The following is a 19,667-nucleotide window of genomic DNA, read 5'->3' on the forward strand; positions in this document are numbered from 1 at the left end:
ACCAAGTCACCCAGTCTAAAGGAGGCCTCCTCTTTCTGCCCCTTTGAGATTCTTCATTATTTCCCTAGTAGCACTTATTATCTGAAATTATCCTTCTTTGTTTGCTTGCTTATTTATTGCCTTTTTCTTCCAAGTTAGACTCTAGTCTCCATGCTGGGATGTGGACTTCTCCATCTTGTTCACCACTACACGCCAGCACCTAGAATGGAGCATAGCTCATGAACGGTGCCTGCCAAAGGTTTGGTGAATGGATGCATGATACAGTGTTACAGTGATAGGTACAGTGTTTCCTCCTGGGCCGGCCAGTGTCATTCTCCAGGGAAGCTTAGGCTCTTCCTCCATCAGTCTAGTGCTCTATGACCATTACCAAAAACATTCTCAGGGGTTCTCTGACCCCAAGGCAGACCAGACAAGCACATAGATGCATAAGATAAATACATATTCCTTTTCGCGTTTGTGTCGCTCCTCTGCTTCCTTCATCATTTCTTGTGCCTGCTCAAGTTTAGCATCCACTAGCTTCTGCTGCAGTTCTCTGTGTTTAAATATTTTGTCGAGGTGCTGAGGAAAAATAAAGTGCACATATCAAGTTGAGTTACTGTGCTGACAAACGTGTATAAAAAAGTAATATTGATATAAACATGCGTTCTCTAGGTTTTAAGAGTTAAAAAGAGGGGGAATAAAGCCATTGGCATCACTTATGCTTTTATACAAAAGTCATAAATTGGTGGAGTCTCCTGCATTTTGCACTACATGAAAGTGGCTATGAAAGGTGGAGGTGCCAGAGTCCAGCAATGCAACGCCAAAAGGTCCCAACAGTAGTTTTCTAAATGTGCCAACTATTAGATGTGGCACTACTTATTACTCTAGGCTCCAGAGACAGTGATGTATATTACAAGGGCTGTAGCAATATCACTTGGTATTCTGGCTCTTTCTGTGAATATAAAATCACATTTAATCACAATATGAATTCAGTTTATCATGGTGAATTCTCTGCATGCTTGCCTCAAGGGTGTGGGGAAGCCTTGAGGTAACAGCCTGTGGCTCTTTGTCTGGGACTGAGGCAGGAGCCCCCTGACATGAACTCTGTTGCTGTGGTGGGCAAGCAAGGCTCAGGTTTGCAGATGAATTGATATGCAAATGTGCTACTGCCTCCTCCACACCTTTTGACCTGTTGACTACCTTGGTAAAATGAAGCTTCCAACTCCACCTCAGGGTGGAGAATTTCTTGGTCATTAGGGGGTCCCACTGGCAAGAGTACATATGGAATTATATCTTTGGGCCTTACCCAGAACCAGTCCTAGGAATATACAGCTGGTCTACCAGGTCATTCCCATACGTGATCTCTCTGCAGAGTATGGGCACCTTTTTTTTTCTTTTTTTTTTTTTTTTAGCTCTTTCCCCTTTTTTTCTTGAACCTCCACTTTGGAGCAGGATTGATCTTTGTGACAAGATAAAATGGTAGCATGGAATTATGGCCTACTGCGAGAAGTTTCTTGATTTACCGAACTGCTATATCAGTTTTTTTTTTTTTCTTGATTAAAGCTTAGCATGTTGCCAGCAGAGCTCCTTTGACTATGTTATATTACATTTTAAGGCAGAGATTTAAAATTTTAAGTGAGATGGGAAAAGGGATATGACATATCAAAATCCAGAGGGGGGCATCTGGAATCTTCAAAACATATTAAATATTAAAGTATAATCTTGGGATAATGAAAGATCTTTATAGTCCCCCAAGGTAAACTATTGATAACAAACTCTTTTGGCTTTTGTGATTGTGGATACATGATTTAATCTTGTAGCTTCTGCTTCACATCTATAAAATGTGGATAATATGTTATTATCTAGTACATAAGATTGTTGAGACAGTTAAATGACATACTGTATGTAAAGTATAATACTTAGCACATTGCTTGGCACAAACTAAGTATAAATAACAATACCATTATTACTATAATTATTATATATATACTATATAATAGTATATATATTAGTAATATAGTATATGTATAGTAATATATAGTATATTATATATATACTATATAATAGTACATATATTATTATTTGTGCAGTATATACAATGCAGACTTTTAATTTCGATGACATGCTAATTCTTAAGAGGCCATGCATGAAGTATTTCTTGGTTCTGTAGAGAGAGTTTAAAAAAGGCTGAGAAATATTATATTTTATTTTCAAGGATAAATCCATTCATGTTGTACCCCTTGTTTATTGCCTCTGCTTTGCAGTGATTCTAGTTTTGAAGAAATCCTCTGTGACTTTCAGCCAGGTATTTTGTAATATCATTTGTTTTTATTTTGGCTAGTAAAAGAAGTCCAAACCTAAATATTAATCAGTTGAGAAGGCTGATCATAACTTTGTTATTAACCGACCTCCCAACCTTCACAAACCAGACCCAGATCTATATGCAGTATTTGTAAATTGTCTGATGTGGTTCTCACCTCCTCTCTGAGCTCATACTGATCAATGATGCTTTTTAGTTTCTCTGCGAGCTCTGTGTTCTCCTGACAGAGCTTCATGTTTCGCTCACTCTGCTGCTCAATCTGGGCCTGGATATCCGTCAGGGTGTTCTGGAAATGACTTGTGATCTCCTTCCTTTTCTCTTCTTCCTCACGTGCCCGCTGAAGGGTTTCCTCCTGTAGAGAGAATGCACGCTCTCGTTATGCTGGTTTATAAGTCCGTAGGTTTACAGAACTCAGAGTTTGGTCGATAAAGGGAGAATAGTGTGCAGGCTAAGTAGGATGTATTTCCTCAGTTCCCTAGAGGTAACATTGCTCAGCCCCAACATAAATGTTTGAGCAAAGGTTTCAACTGTGAGTACACGGTCACTCAGAGCAGGTGCAGCAAGGGCCTTGAATTTGATAGCTGGTGATAAATAAACTTGTTTTAAAGTCAACAGGTCCTCTGCTGAGTAAATAAACTGCAGTGTTTCCTAACAGACATGCAGCCTGAAGGTTCTATCTCTTGGTTGTAGCCTAGGAAAAAGGATACTCAGTCTTACTGATTGATGGGGTAGATCACGTGTTCCCTTAGTTTGGTACAGAAAGAGGAACAGCAGATCTTATGTTCCTCTGTAAAAATGATGGCATTGTATTCCCCAAGTTTTGTAACTATAAGTGATTACAATATATATTTTTTCTTATTAAAAATAAATGTCATCCAAAAGCTTTTGAAAAGAAAACTAAGATAGCCATATATTAATTACAGCAATTCAAAAGTATCAAAAAATTTTAGAAAATATGCTGGGTATTTTTTGAAGGAACAATCATCCCATGAGTCACACAGAGTAATTGAAATATTCAGTGTAAATTTTAAATCTGAAAGCAATATGACGTTTCAAATCTTCCTTAACTCTAAAATGAAACATCTAATTTCCCCCTCTTCCACTTTGTTAACATTGAAGAATTGAAAATTAACTTTTATATCATTTCTGTTCTCTTTTCTCCTAAATCAAAATTCCCCTTTCATTGCTAACTACTTACAATGTACCCAAATTTCCCCCGTATCTATATTGAGAATTATTTGCTTTGTGCTTATTCCTGTCATTCTTTTAGAATAAAAGGGTTTAATCTTCTACATACACCAAAGATAGAGACTCTGCTGACAAGTGATACAGACATTTTAGGATCCCTTTAGTTCTGATTAATTTTATTATGAAAGCTTTCTTCATTGTTGGCAAGTAAAATTATACTGCATTTAGTTGCCTATCATGATCAAATTATGTAACAGGATTTTTAAAAAGAAATACTGATTGAAACAAGTAATTGTGCAAGTCTTTATTATGATAGTAGAATAATGTGATCAAAATAAAAGCTGATGCTGGAAATACATGCTCTGGAAATATTTTAATTTATCATTAGATATCCCCTTTCTTCTACAATATTGATATATTTTCTAACTCTGACTCCTGGTATCGGAATCACAATTTGTTCATGGTATAAACATTTATTGAATGGAAATTTCTTCAGTTCAGTTCAGTTGCACAGTCGTGTCCAACTCTTTAAGATCCCATGGACTGCAGCATGCCAGGCTTCCCTGTCCATCTCCAACTCTTGGAGCTTGCTCAAACTCACATCCGTCGAGTCAGTGATGCCATCCAACCATCTCATCTTTGTTGTCCCCTTCTCCTCTTGCCCTCAATCTTTCCCAGCATCCGGGTCTTTTCAAATGAGTCAGCTCTTCATATCAGGTGGCCAAAGTATTGGGCTTCAGCTTCAGCATCAGTCCCTCCAATGAATATTCAGGACTGATTTCCTTTAGGATTGACTGGTTTGATCTCCTTGAAGTCCAGGGGACTCTCAAGAGTCTTCTCCAACACCACAGTTCAAAAGCATCAATTCTTCGGTGCTCAGCTTTCTTTATGGTCCACTCTCACGTCCATTCATGATTACTGGAAAAACCATAGCTTTGACTAGACAGACCTTTGTTGACAAAGTAATGTGTCTGCTTTTTAATATGCTGCCTAGGTTTGTCATAGCTTTTCTTCCAAGAAGCAAATGTCTTTTGATTTCATGGCTGCAGTCACCATCTGTGGTGATTTTGGAGCCCAAGAAAATAAAATCTGTCACTATTTCCATTGTTTTCCCATCTATTTGCTATAAGTCATGGGACCGGACGCCATGATCTTAGTTTTTTGAATGTTGGGTTTTAAGCCAACTTTTTCACTCTCCTCTTTGACTTTCATCAAGAGGCTCTTTAGTGCTTCTTCTCTTTCTGAGGTATATGTCTTAGGAAATTTCTTAGAAAGAAATTTAGAAGAAATCTACACTTCCTAATCTGGAGAAATTAAATATCAGAGATGTTATTTCCTTGAACTTTGAATGCTAACACTTACTATATATATTTCACTAAAAATGATTACAGCCATCTGTTAAAGAGTTGTTGAATATACATATGATAGTGATTCTGTCCTTATTGTTCCTGATTAACTTAGAAGTCAACAATCTCCTAGTTAGAATTATAGTCCATGATTTGGATATTAATTGCATTTATAACTATTCCATCCATGAATGAATGAGTAAATGAAGGGACCATCCCATGCTACCCAGCAAGTCTGAGTTTTTCACTTCCACTGGCTAGAAAAAGAGGGTATAGCTGTTAACATGGCATTTAACACATGTCAAACCATAATAGCACCCAATCCTGGCCCATAGAATGGCATCTTGCATTGTACATTACACTGTTTTTCAATGAGAGAAAAATAAGTCTACTGAAATCATAAAATTTGATTCTACTAATAAATAAAACACAATCATTTGGGCAGTGTCTGAGGTAGAATTTTCTTTATCATACACAAAATTCAAAGTGAAAATTAATAATGCAAAAAGAAGATTGAGGGACAAAATCTGAAATAACTAAGAAAACAACTTTTCAGAAATCACTGTGCCTCTTAAAACCAGTGCTGTGCCTGGCACACAATCCATAGGTATTCTGTAAATGTTTATAATGAGTCAACAGATTTCATTTATTTACATGCAGACATATGAATAGCTTGGATCCTATAGTCTTTTCCACATTAAAATTCAGTGATATTCTGATAACAAACCCTGCTTATTTCTTTACTAAAATTATATTGCCTAAGACACTAATTTCTTACAAGGTGGGTCTTTTGGTATAATTTGAGGCTCAAAATACTATGTTCATTGATAAAAAGGAAAATATCTCAATAAAAAGACAGGAGCTGTCAGGAGAAAAATAATCTATAAGAAAGAACAAAGTGGAAATTTTAGAGTTAAAACTTACAAAATATGAAATGTAAAAACCACTGGGTGGGCTTACACAGCAGAATAGAGATAACAGAGGACAGAGTCAGTGAATATGAAGATAGGTCAGTGTGAAATATCTAAAGATCAAGGAGAAAAAAGATTGATGAAGTACATGAAGTGAGACTCAAGGACCCGTGGGACAATATCAAAAGATCTAACCCACGTGGAGTTAAAATCTTAGAAGGGGAATGGGGGAGAGAGAGAGAATGGGGCAGCAAAAAAAATATTTAAAGAAATAATGACTGAAACTTCCTGAAATTTGGTAAAAGACATAAATTACAGATATGAAGTGAAAGTTGCTCAGTCACGTCTGACTCTTTGTGACCCCATGAACTATACAGTCTATGGAATTCTCGAGGCCAGAATACTGGAGTGGGTAGCCTATCCCTTCTCCAGTGGATCTTCCCAACCCAGGAATTGAACTGGGGTCTCTTGCATTGCAGGCAGATTCTTTACCAACTGAGCTATCAGGAATACAGGTATAAGAAGCTCAACAAATCCTAAGTAGGATAAATATGAAGAAAGCCACACTTGGGCATAAAACAAAATTCCAAAAGCCAAAAATCCATAGAAAATTCTTAAAAGTAGTCAGAGATAAATGACATATCACACCAGGAGAACAATAATTCAAATTATTGTTGATTTTCATCAGAAATTGTGGAGGCCAGAATACAGAATCTATAAAAGACTGAGTAAGAGAAAGAAAAGGAAAAAAATTCTTGTCAAGCCAGAATTATTTATCCAGTGAGTATAACCTTAGATCATAAAGCAAAATAAAGACATTTTAAAGATAAAAAGCAAATAAGAGAATTGACCTATACTATAAGAAATACTAAAGAAGTTCTTCAGGCTGAAGGGAGTGACACCAAACAGAAATGTAAAGCTTCAGAAGAAATAAAAAGCATCAGAAATGGTAAAATCTGGGTTTGAGAAAAGACAGTTTTGCTTGAATTTTTAAAGGACTATATGAAATTGTTTAAAGTAAAAATTATAGCATTGCCTCAGGAGTTTTATAAATTATATAAAGATAGGGAGCAATAAAGGGACCTTCTATTTGTAATGTTTCTACATGTTATATGAAGTGATACAGTTTTAACTCCAGGTAGACTGTGACAAGTTAAGAATATCTATAGCAATCATAGAACAACCACTAAAAATGGAAAGAGATATAATTAAAAATCCAAGAGATGAGATAAAAAATTTTTTAAGTTTCCAGTAATACAGATAAGGCAGGATAAAAGCAGAGGAAGAAAAAACAGATGTGACAAATAGTAAATAAATAATAAAATGGAAGACATATCCAACCACTCCAATAATTACATTATGTTAATGGTTCCAAATAGGAAAAGGAGTACATCAAGGCTGTATATTATCACCCTGCTTATTTAACTTATATGCAGAGTACATCATGAGAAACGCTGGACTGGAAGAAGCACAAGCTGAAATCAAGATTGCTGGGAGAAATATCAATAACCTCAGATATGCAGATGACACCACCCTTATGGCAGAAAGTGAAGAGTAACTAAAAAGCCTCTTGATGAAAGTGAAAGAGGAGAGTGAAAAAGTTGGCTTAAAGCTCAACATTCAGAAAACGAAGATCATGGCATCCGGTCCCATCACTTCATGGGAAATAGATGGGTAAACATTTTGGGCTCCAAAATCACTGCAGATGGTGACTGCAGCCATGAAATTAAAAGACGCTTACTCCTTGGAAGGAAAGTTATGACCAACCTAGATAGTCTATTGAAAAGCAGAGACATTACTTTGCCAACAAAGGTCCGTCTAGTCAAGGCTATGGTTTTTCCTGTGGTCATGTATGGATGTGAGAGTTGGATTGTGAAGAAGGCTGAGTGCCGAAGAATTGATGCTTTTGAACTGTGGTGTTGGAGAAGACTCTTGAGGGTCCCTTGGACTGCAAGGAGATCCAACCAGTCCATTCTGAAGGAGATCAGCCCTGGGATTTCTTTGGAAGGAATGATGCTAAAGCTGAAACTCCAGGACTTTGGCCACCTCATGCAAAGAGTTGACTCATTGGAAAAGACTCTGATGCTGGGAGGGATTGAGGGCAGGAGGAGAAGGGGACGACAGAGGATGAGATGGCTGGATGGCATCACTGACTCGATGGACGTGAGTCTGAGTGAACTCCAGGAGTTGGTGATGGACAGGGAGGCCTGGCGTGCTGCGATTCATGAGGTCGCAAAGAGTCGGACATGACTGAGCGACTGAACTGAATTGAACTGAATGGACTACTACTCCAGTTAAGGGGCTTCCCTGGTGGCTCAGTGATAAAGAATCCACCTGCCAATGCAGGAGTCCCAGATTCCATCCCTGGGTCAGGAAGATCCCCTGGAGTAGGGACTGGCAACCCACTCCAGTATTCTTGCCTGGGAAATCCCATGGACAGAGGACCCTGGTGGACTATAGTCCGTAAGGTTACAAAAGAGTCAGATATGATTTAGCAACTAAACAACAACAACAGAAGTTACTCCAGTTAAGTGGCAGATATTGTAAGAATGAAAAGAAAGAAGGCCCAACTATAAGAGATGCATTTTAAATAGAAAAACATAGAAAAACCCAGGTTGAAAATAAGTGGATGGAAAAAGATTACTCATTGCAAGCAATGAGTAAGAAAGCTACAGTGGTTAGATTGATATCAGATAATGTAGACATTCATATTGGTAAAAGTCACTTTATCAAGGAGACTTAGAAATAACAATAGTATACACATGTTGTACTAATGCTTCAAAATATTAATACATGAATCAAAAATTGACATAATTGAAAGAAGTAGGCAATTTCACAATTATAGTTGGAGACTTTTTATACCCATCCCTCAGCAATTGATAGAGGAACAAGTCAAAAATTCAGTAAAGACATAAATACTCTAGAGTTAATTATTACTTATATAGCATTACACGTAACTTCTGAAAAACAGACATTCTTTCCAAGTGCATTTAGTATGTTCATCAAGATAGACCATATAAAGGGGCCATAAAAATTAAACAATGTTTCTAAATAACCCATGGATCAAAGAAACAATCAGGAGGGAAATCAGAAAATGTTTTGAATTTGAGTTCTGATTTTGACAAAATATTCATGACCTTAGACAACTGATTTTGATTGCTCAGTCTCAGTTCCTTCAATAAAATGGAGATACTAACTCATGGTTTTTGTGAAGATTGGATAAAATAACATATGTAAAGCACTCAGCACAAGTCCTGGCATAGTGATGCTACTTAATTCCATTGTCCACAACTGGAAGTCATTACTGAGGGTGTGCAGATATATGTACAGGGTCTCCTGCCACTTCCGTCGTTCTGTCTTTGAATGCTATCCAAAGAAACTACAGCACATCATTCCATCCACATCATCAAAGGAGATTTAACTTTTATCTCCTTATGCTACAACACTCCTGAAAGCTGGGAGGTTTATGTAGGTACAGAGTGCTATTACTTGATTACATATCTGAAGTTGAGGATAATGCCCCCATTCCCATCTAACCTGGGTTTTGATGGTCCCAGAGCAATGATTAAAGAGATGCCAGAAGTCCATCTTTTACAACTCATAATTTGAGAGTTAAAGTTCATCACCCTAGCATTTCATTTCCCAAATATCAAAAACTGACTGTGGGGGTGGGAAGAGGCTCAAGAAGGAGGGGATATGTGTGTGTGTGTGTGTGTGTGTGTGTGTGTGTGTGTGTGTTCAGTTCCTAAGTCATGTCCAACTCTTTGCAACCCCACGGACTGTAGCACATCAGGCTTCCCTGTCCTTCACTATCTCCTAGAGTTTGCTCAAATTCATGTCCACTGAGTTGGTTTTGTCAGAACTCTCCACTGTGACCTGTCCATCTTGGGTGGCCCTGCATGTCATGGCTCATAGCTTCATTGAGTTAAGCAAGCCCCTTTATCATGATGAGGCTGTGATGAGTTATGAGTGATTCATGATGTTGTATGGCAGAAACCAACACAACATTGTAAAGCAATTATCCTCCAATTAAAAACATGTGAGAGATTAACAGACTATGTCAAGAATTGTTTGAAATTTTAGTGACCTAAGCTTTTAGTGACCAAAGCAGAGAAAGCAGTGGAGATGGTAAGAGCTAAAGTCAGAGAGGTAATCAAGGGCCATGTAGGACCTCATACACCACACTAAGGATAATGAAGAGCCACTGAAATGTTTACACAGGAAGATGGCTAGATTGGCATTTTAGAAAGATCATTGTGGCAGATGGATTGGAGAAAGCAAGACTAGAGGCAGGGAGACCGCACCTCTGAAAACTGATATCAAAATGAATAATTTTCTTTTTCTACTTCAAAAAGCCCCCAATTTTGGAATGTGAGGAGCCATTATCCAGTTCTATTTTTCTTCCTAATTCCATTGTACAAACTCAGCAATGATATTAATCTCTCTGTTTCTTAAAGTATCTCCTTTTAAACACAGGTAATAATAACTATATCACAGGAATATTGTTGTCTAATTCTTGTTTGTCAAAAGCTTTAGCATCTTCAGCTGGAAAGGGGATTGTGGCTGCATGCAGTACTGTGTTGGAGAACTCTGCATCTTGCTTCATTGAATGGAGCTAGTGTCTGCGTGTAATCAAATTAACCACACTGCTACAGGCTTCAGATCAGATCAGATCAGTCGCTCAGTCATGTCCAACTCTTTGCAATCCCATGAATCGCAGCACGCCAGGCCTCCCTGTCCATCACCAACTCCTGGAGTTCACTGAGACTCATGTCCATCGAGTCAGTGATGCCATCCAGCCATCTCATCCTCTGTCGTCCCCTTCTCCTCTTGCCCCCAATCCCTCCCAGCATCAGAGTCTTTTCCAATGAGTCCACTCTTCGCATGAGGTGGCCAAAGTCCTGGAGTTTCAGCTTTAGCATCATTCCTTCCAAAGAAATCCCAGGGCTGATCTCCTTCAGAATGGACTGGTTGGATCTCCTTGCAGTCCAAGGGACCCTCAAGAGTCTTCTCCAACACCACAGTTCAAAAGCATCAATTCTTCGGTGCTCAGCCTTCTTCACAGTCCAACTCTCACATCCATACATGACCACAGGAAAAACCAAAGCCTTGACTAGACGAACCTTTGTTGACAAAGTATGTCTCTGCTTTTGAATATGCTATCTAGGTGACACCACCCTTATGGCAGAAAGTGAAGAGGAACTAAAAAGCCTTGTGATGAAAGTGAAAGTGGAGAGTGAAAAAGTTGGCTTAAAGCTCAACATTCAGAAAACTAAGATCATGGCATCTGGTCCCATCACTTCATGGGAAATAGATGGGGAAACAGTGGAAACAGTGTCAGACTTTATTTTTCTGGGCTCCAAAATGACTGCAGATGGTGACTGCAGCCATGAAATTAAAAGACGCTTACTCCTTGGAAAGTTATGACCAACCTAGATAGCATATTCAAAAGCAGAGACATTACTTTGCTACAGGCTTTCGCTGTGATTAATGAAGCCCATGCAAACTGACTGAAGTGATCAGTCTATTATTTTTAGATTGAATAATTAAGCTTAGAGAGCTTCAGCGTTTTTTCGAGTAACTTCTTTTTTCAGATGACTGTTGACATTTTAGCTCTCAGTCTTCCCTTTTTCTGTCAGTTAGCTTTGTGTCAATTTGTTTCATGTCACGCAGATTTCATTTTTAGTCAAAAAATGTTGAATTTTTATAAATTTGTATGTTAAAGAGTAGAACTAAGGCCTACCTTAAAAAACAAAACAGAACAAACTCAACATAAAGAGGAATAACACACATTTTACCAAAGTTCTACTATTCATTGAGTACTACATCAGCACCTTACATATGTGGTCTCATTTAATTTTTTCCTGACCACACAGTGACATTGGTATAATCCCCATTTTATGGATGAGATAACAGGCTTGGGTGGTAAAATAATTTATTGCAGGTCACAAGTGAGCAAGTGTCAGGGCTAATATTTGAACCCAAATCTCTCTGATTCTAAAACTCACAGCACGAATGGCAGAAGCCTGTGCCTACAAAGTGTGCAAGAAAGTGTGTTATTTGGGGCCTTGGTGACACATACCTTCAGTGTCTTGTTGTGTCTCTGCAGCTCCCGGCACAGACTCTCCAGTTTGCTTCTCGCAAGGATAGCTCTGCTGTGTTCACCTTGTAGCTGGTCCTTTTCTTTTTGGATCTGTGCCTGTTTCTTTTGTAGGAGTTTTAACTTCCTTTGCTCAGTGCGATGTTCATCCAGCTAGATGTGGGGGTGCACATGTGAAAAAAAAGGGCAGGAATCTCTGTTGAGTTGATAGGAGCAGAAGAGGAAATGCCTAAAGACCACCCTCTGGTTGTTTGGAAAGTTTGTTGCTATCATCACTGCCCCCTCTGGAGTCAAACGAACTTCACGCGTGTTACCATGGCAATATTTGTAGATATGATTTAAAAGCATAACATTTATAGGTTTTTCCTTTATCATTATTATTCTTGATCTCTTTTACTTTGATCTTCTTTTCAGTGGTCTAGAAACAATTTTATCTTTTGTGAGTCTAATGAAGTCAGTCAGTATAGAAAGGCATGTTTCAGAATTCACAATAATGCCTTACCTTAGGAAAATGGTCAGTGGTGTGTCTGCTTGGTTTACATTTAAATTTTCACAATTCTTTCTCAAAACAAGCTTTAGCAACTATTTTAATAAGTAGGAAAGCGAAAAGCAGCTAGTAAACAGAAGGTGAAGCGTGTGGATTATGAGAAAGGGGGAGAGCAGCATGTACTCCTTGACTATTTAAGGACTGATGATCTGTCACCAAAGTTTCCGAAATAGCCACTGCACAACTCAACAGCACACAAGGGAAGTGTCTGTAACAAGCCTTGCTCTCTGCCCATCCCCCACAGCCTCCATGCTTATGGTGAATGAATCATGACACTTGTTTCTCCTGAGCACAGGTGGGGCCTCCTCTCACAGCAGCCACAGCTAAAGTATCGAGGGCAACATGGAAAATGAAACCAGTGGACCCCTGGACTTTCTGTCTCATGATGCTAAAGTTCTGAGCTAGGGGTTGCCAGATAAAATGTAGGACACCCAGCTGAATTTCAATTTCAAATAAATAGAGAACAAGTTTTTAGTAAAAGTAATTCAAAGTATTGCCATTTGCTCTTGGTTTACTTGAAATGCAAAGGTAACTGGGCATTCTTTATTTTTGTTTGGTAAATTTGGCAACAAATATTTATGGAATTCTAGTTGGAATGGGGGAATGTGGGTTCAGCCTCCCCCATTCCAACTAGAATCCCATAAATATTTGTTGATATAAATTAAGCCTCCAGAGACGGCATACTAGGAGTAGGACTGGGATCTGACAGTGTGACCAGGAGCAAGCTGGAGCCTTTTTTTCAGAGCTGTTTCCTCCACTGGACTGAGTTCCCTTAGAATCTGAATGGTGTGTAAGCCAGGTGGGCACTCGCTGTGATAATTATCTTGTTGGCTAATGAGGAGGAAAAGGCCTGGAAGCTCATGGGTTCTTTGGACTGCAGGTCCCTTGGTGCCTCTCAGAGCCAGATACAAATGGGTACACACACTGTAAGCCCTGATATGTGTCTTAGTTTGTTATCTTAATTTCTTATCTTGAAAAAGCATTAGTTCTTTCTGAGCTAGATGAACAGGATTGTCACATTTTCTTCAGTTCACATCTTATTTTAATTCTTTCCTCCCTCCCTCCCTCCCATTACACTGAAATGTCCATGATAAACCTTTGCCAGATTAAGCTGGGGATATTCATTCATGATATTCTATCTTCATACTTATGTATGTTTTTACTTATTAGTGAGTGTTAGCATCAGGAAAAGCTAGGTCCATATTATCCATATTACTATAAATATTAATTGAAATTGGTATCTTTCTTGAGGTTCAATTGGAAAATCAATGATATTTTATTATATATTTATCATGCTAACTTCATTTTGCACCATAGTTATTAGATATGGATGAAACTTCTTGTCCTTGTGTGTGGACTTTAAATGAACTGTTGTCCTTTCTTGAAATTTATATGTTGTTATTACTGCTATTGCCATTTTGGTTTAGACTTTTCCTTTGGAAGATTAAACAATTTGTCAGGGTTTCTCAGCCTTAGCACCATCGACATTTGGTGATAGTTCTTTGTTGTGGGGGTCGTCCTGTGCATTGTAGGCTATTTAGCAGATGACCCCTACCCACTAGAGACCAGTAGCATCCCCAACTGTGATATCCAAAATATCTCCAGAGACACTGCATGTTGTCCCATGGTTGGCAAGACTTTCCCTCTTTGGGGGAACACTGCCCTGTGTGGATTTATCTGAGCATCAGGAGAAGGATACTTTGCTTATGTTTCGTAAGTTGGAAGAGATGATTTGTGCTTGCTCACTGAACATTTAAATGTTCTAGTTTTACTGAAGGATCATACACATTTGACATATAGCTAGGTCTATCTTGCTTTGCTCTAACTAAAACCCCTTAACTTTCTGACAATTTTTTTTAGAGTGTGACTAATTTTGTTCAACTACTTCAAGTTTATGTGATTGCATATGGTGTTTCTTAATGGATGAAAGCAAACATTATAACGGAGTCAACTTCAGTCAAATGCTGGCTCTGTGATTTAGTGATACGTTTAGATGTATGCCTTCTGTCCAGTTCTAACAGGCATATAGGATTTTTATCTGCAGTTTCTCTTGTTCTCTTTCTTTTTATTATTAAATTAAAAAAGTAAAATTAATGCCAAGTAGTTTGTGATGTTGTAACTACTTATAAATTGAGGAAATTTGCAAAAATATTTCTTCCAGGTCATTTCTTAATTTAGTCATGAGGTGTCCTTATTTATTTATGAACTTATTCTTATTTATTAATAAAATACAGTTGTTGATATTACAGGATTTAGAATCTGTAAGGGTGAGTGAACTTGAGTAGCAATGTGATTCACAGCTTTTGAATTTAATAATTTATTCTATGTTAACACTTAAATTCCAGACACTCTCTATATTAATTTCTGAATCAGTGAGTAGGGAAATAGCTTTTAGTCTCCAAGTAAAAGGTTGAAATTCTTCATAATTTTTACTTTCTGAAAAGGATATATAATAGGGTTTTGAGGTCAATTTTCTCCTATTTATTTTTTCTAGAATGATCTTTTTAGTTTAAAAGTTTATTATGGGATATGATACAAATGCCAAAGTATAGTAAGACTGAGCTGAGTAGAATTTCTGGAAAAAATAACCTCTGTGGGATTGACTGCTTGACTAGTAGGGTGAGTGGGTTTGGGAATTCTTGGAGACCAGGGTGAACAGCCCTGGCTCATAAGAAAGATCTTAGGCAGACTGGATAAGTGATTCTTTTCTGATGTACTGCTGTGGGGCTACAGCAACATAAAGACTAGTAGTCTGGAAGATGCCCAGTTCATCTAAGCATGGGACATGGTACTAGAAACTAAATATGAAAGGCCTTGGTGTGAATAAGTAAATTGAAGGGTAAATTAAAGGGAAATCAATGTAGTAATTATTGAAAAGAGCAAGGACGGACCAGTGAGGATGGGGTCAGATTTGGGGGAAAAATATTATTTTTGACTGTTTTATGGCGCTGAAATTGTTCATGAGTGGTTAACAGGCAATATTAAACAAGTTGCAATAAAATTGATACACTAATACTTGCTTTAGAAATTTATACCATTCTTTTGGAAAACAATATGGCCATTAAAAACATTTATACTGCTTGATTTAGTAATCCCAATTCTGGAACTTTTCCCTGGGATCATAAAAGAGAAGAAACAAATCTCATGCATGATGATGTTCACTGCACCAATATTTGGTAAAACAAACAGTGGAAAGAATATAAATGTCCCCAAACTAGAGAACCAGTAGAATAAAGTCAATTAATGGAAAATTTCATAGCTTTGACAAAATATAATTATGAAGAACACATGTGAAAATGATTGTCACATGAGCCAAAAAAAGGTATTAAATTCTATGCACCTAATGATGGTAGCTATGCAAAAGGTATCTTTGTATAGTAGAACTGAAAAGGAAGACAGTTAAGTCAGTGTTCATGTTTTAGACTGTAGGATTAGAGATATCTTTACTTATGTATTCAGCATTTTCCTTATATCATTGTGATGTGGTTTATGTGATTAAAAATAATTTAAAAGCATTGTTGGCAGAGTTAAACAGTCACTAGTCATTCAGGGTTTCAGAATTTCTTTGAGGCTGTGCTGTGATGTGCTGTGCTAAGTCTCTTCAGTTGTGTCTGACTCTTTGTGACCCTATGGACTGTAGCCTGCCAAGCTCTTCTGTCCATTGGATTCTCCAGGCAAGAATACTGGAGTGGATTGGTGTGCCCTGTTCAAGAGGACCTTGCTGACCCAAGGATTGAACCTGAGTCTCTTATGTCTCCTGCATTGGCAGATGGGTTCTTTACCAGTAGCGCCACCTGGAAAGCCCCTTCTCTGGGTCTGTTGTATGACAATTCAGCATAATGGTGTACATGAATGTACAAGGGAGAAAGCAAAGACTACACAGGGATCACAGGACTAAAATCAGAGTGAAAAAGAAGGTAAACAAGCCACTCATAAACTCTACTTCATCAACAGGGATAAGATGCAACCAGTGACCTGAGTGGTTTGTGGGTCTCAGTTTTGGAGACCTTCTTTAAAAAAAGAAGATTAAAAAAAAAGAATCATCTTCAGGGCTTCACAGGTGCCTATGCAAGTGAGAGGCCCTGACTCTTAAGCTTTTTTGATATGAGGTAAATCTGCCTTCAGGGGCAGTCTGACCTACTGCCAGGAGGAACTGTTTTGTTGGGTAGGGGGCTGTCACTGCTTCTCTGAAAGAAATAAGTAAGTGAAAAAAAATGAGGAAAAGAAGAAGAAATGAGAATGAGGTGGCGTATTGCCCAGCCTCACTTGAGAGGACGCCACATCTCCACAGTGGGTCTTCTACACCTCAGGGCTGGTGCATGGACCTCAGGTGCAACTCCTTTAGTCAGTTTTTGCGAGGCCTCACTGAAACTAGTGGTGCTGGCTTTGCTGAGCCCTTTTCTTTCTTCCAAGTGGACTATTGTAAGAGTACTGGTGAGGAGACCATCTACTTCACAAGTTCTCTGAAGTCTGGGAGTGGCTTCTCTTCCTGCCACGGGCCCTAATTTGTTGAGAGGGAGACTGCATGTGGAGGATATATAACTGGAAACAAAATCCATGTCAAGTGCTTTGCTATTGTGTGGGACAGGAGAAGAATGTAGATCATGGAGAATAAATGAATGAATGAATGGATGCATTCATCAGGAATAAATGAGAATGTTTCACAAACTGAGGGGTGGAATTAAGTCAACCTCTGCCTTATTTGAGAAGACTATTCCCTTAAAAAACCTGTGCTTAAGAACCAGTTGAAAGTTTACTTTTTATTTCTAGTGTACTTCTGTTTCATTGAAAAGCCAAAAAGAACTTTTAAATTTTCACAACTTTTAATTATCTCTAATTTGCTGTTCCATCTCTCAAATTATGCACATAATTGAAGGTGGAGTGATTCCAACTCTGTTCTCTTTCTTCCTTTTGCTTTTATTCCTCAGTTTTTCTGTTTCTTTCTTTCCTTTTTAAAAACTCTGCCTTTGTGAAGTCTGATTTTGACTTGCCTGAGGTAACCAGCTATAGTCTATAATTCTCAGCTCTAACCAGAGCTTAAATCTTTCTGGCAAAAGGGCTAATCAATGAACTTACCAATTCAGCATATTTCTTGAATAAAAAATCAAACTTTTCCTCAGGAGTTTGCAACTTGTTCAGATTTTGCATTAGCAGGTTGGCTTCTTTGCCTTAAAAGAAAACAAAAACCATAAAGACATTTTAAAAATTAAGAGTTGAACTTGAAGTCAGATGATAAGGGCTGGAATCTCAGGTGGTCTACTTGTGCTAAGTTGCTTTGGTCATGTCCGACTCTTTGTGACCCTATGGACTATAGACTTCCAAGGCTCCTCTATCCATGGGGTTCTTAAGGCAAGAATAGCAGAATGAGTTGCTATGCCCTTCTTCATGGGATCTTCCCAACCCAGGGATTGAACCCACATCTACTGTTAGCTGCTTGCTATCCAGCCTTGGGCAAGTCACTTAACCTGTCTGAGATGCAGATGTAAATTTTTTTTTTCCCTTTGAAAAGGAATGACACCTACTTTGCAAAATAAGTGATTAATTGAGAAGTTTATAAAAATGTGTGGTACAGTGTCAGGCTCATGGTAGATTTTCAATAAATGTTGACTATAAGAGTAGTCCCTAAATTTCCATCCTAAGAATTCGTTCTTAGTTACTTCCCCTTATACTCTAAATATTCCAGGGAATTGTGAACATCTGAAAATATTCAGAAGACTAAAAAAACCACAGACTTTATGGAAGAGTAAATCATCCATTTCCCCATGTTAATTATTAAAAAACAAAAAAAGAAGAAGAAGAAGCAAACCAGCCTATATCTGACTACTATAAAGCAGCCGGCATTAATACCTGGAGCTGTAAAAAAATTCCAGCCCAAAGCAGAGAAACTTGATAGTTTAGTCTGCCTATGTTTTTGGTTTTGTTCCTTTAGTGCCTCTTTCTTTTTTGGGGACGGAAACCAATTGTCTTGTTTCTGTGTGTGAGCCCATTTCATGCAGTTTTTGTGGGAATGACTCTGATCGTATTTCCTATCAGAGAATAAAGTCAATATATAGAGAAAATGGACCCAAGACACTTTCCCCCAGGCCTTTTTGTGTCTCTTTGGTTACAAATTTAGCCTCCCCGGGTCTTCCCTTCTCCCACCTAGACCTTAATCTCTGTTGGCAGTTTCATTTTCTGTTCCCAGTTGGAGTTTGTGTTATGTTTAAAAACTCATCAGTTTATGATTATTTGATAGTGAGCCTTTGATTCTTTCTTTTCTTTCCCCATTGTTTTTCCTTTTTGTCTTTTGAGCTCAGCCTCCCAGATAGCCTTCCTGAGATGACTGGATCTTTGGTATCCACAGGGATACCTGTAGATCTTTCAGTATCCACAGGGTTGAGGGTTGCAGGCAGGAGCTGGACCCTGAGGCTCACACACATGTACCACTGCACTGTCTTTGCCAACAGTTGGGTCAAGGTGGGGCAGCTTCCCCATCCTCACCTACCTGTTATACCTGCCCTGTCTATCTGAATAGAGAGGTCAAGCCACCCAGTGGAGCCTACATTTCCTGATATAAATCTGCTTGAGAATGTTAACAATTTTGACAACCTCTCCCACAAGAACAGGCGTTTCTCCTTTGCTGGAATTTTTGTTTTCATCTTGGAGAGGCAAATATATCATGGAATTAGGGTTTCCAGGTGAAATATAGGACATGGGACACTCTTATACTAAAAAACAATGGTGTCTCTGAAATTTAATGTTCCTTGGGTGGCTTGTATTTTCACACTTGCTAAATCTGGTAACTCTAATGGCATCAAAGAATTTTAGGTTTAGAAGGAACTTCAAAGAGCACCCAGACAACTGGTTAATTTTATAGATTAAGAATAGAAAGCCCAGAGAAGCCCAAAGTTATGTAATTAGCACTGGCAGAGCCAAGGCTTGGATCCAGGGTTTGTCTACTTGTTCCAAATCACTCCACTCCCATGTGGAATTTTGATGCCAGGGAAACCTAGAGAAATAAAAAGAAGCTTCTTTTGAAAAAAGAAAAAAATGACCTCATTCCTAACAGCTGGTTTCATCTATCTTTGCCCAGTGAGTCAGTTCAGATTAGAGACATGATCTGAGACAGGGGAGAGGGCGGGGGTGAGTGGTGCCCGACCAGCAACCCAATTATGGCCTATGGCATAACATTACCTTTAAACTGACAAACTCTGCTGTCCCACCCCAACCAGGCCTGGCTTTGAGAGATTTCTGTAGTAGCAGGGATGGCTTGTGTTGGTCTGGCCATCCCTTCACC

General features: G+C 38.4%; 1 protein-coding gene across 3 annotated transcripts in view; it reads right to left on the minus strand.

Moving 5' to 3' along the window:
* The window catches only part of TXLNB (taxilin beta), a 56,464-nt gene that overhangs the window by 24,949 nt on the left and 11,848 nt on the right, over positions 1 to 19,667 (minus strand). For all 3 annotated transcript variants that reach the window (XM_061428140.1, XM_061428141.1, XM_061428139.1), the window contains 4 exons: positions 17,468 to 17,559; positions 11,827 to 11,997; positions 2,457 to 2,651; positions 439 to 558 (listed from right to left, as the gene is read on the minus strand). In XM_061428140.1, coding sequence (XP_061284124.1) covers positions 439 to 558; positions 2,457 to 2,651; positions 11,827 to 11,997; positions 17,468 to 17,559 — 578 coding nt within the window. The remainder of the gene's footprint in view (positions 1 to 438; positions 559 to 2,456; positions 2,652 to 11,826; positions 11,998 to 17,467; positions 17,560 to 19,667) is intronic.

This window comes from Bos javanicus, chromosome 9 (genome assembly GCF_032452875.1).
Source record: "Bos javanicus breed banteng chromosome 9, ARS-OSU_banteng_1.0, whole genome shotgun sequence".
Classification (NCBI taxonomy): domain Eukaryota; kingdom Metazoa; phylum Chordata; class Mammalia; order Artiodactyla; family Bovidae; genus Bos; species Bos javanicus.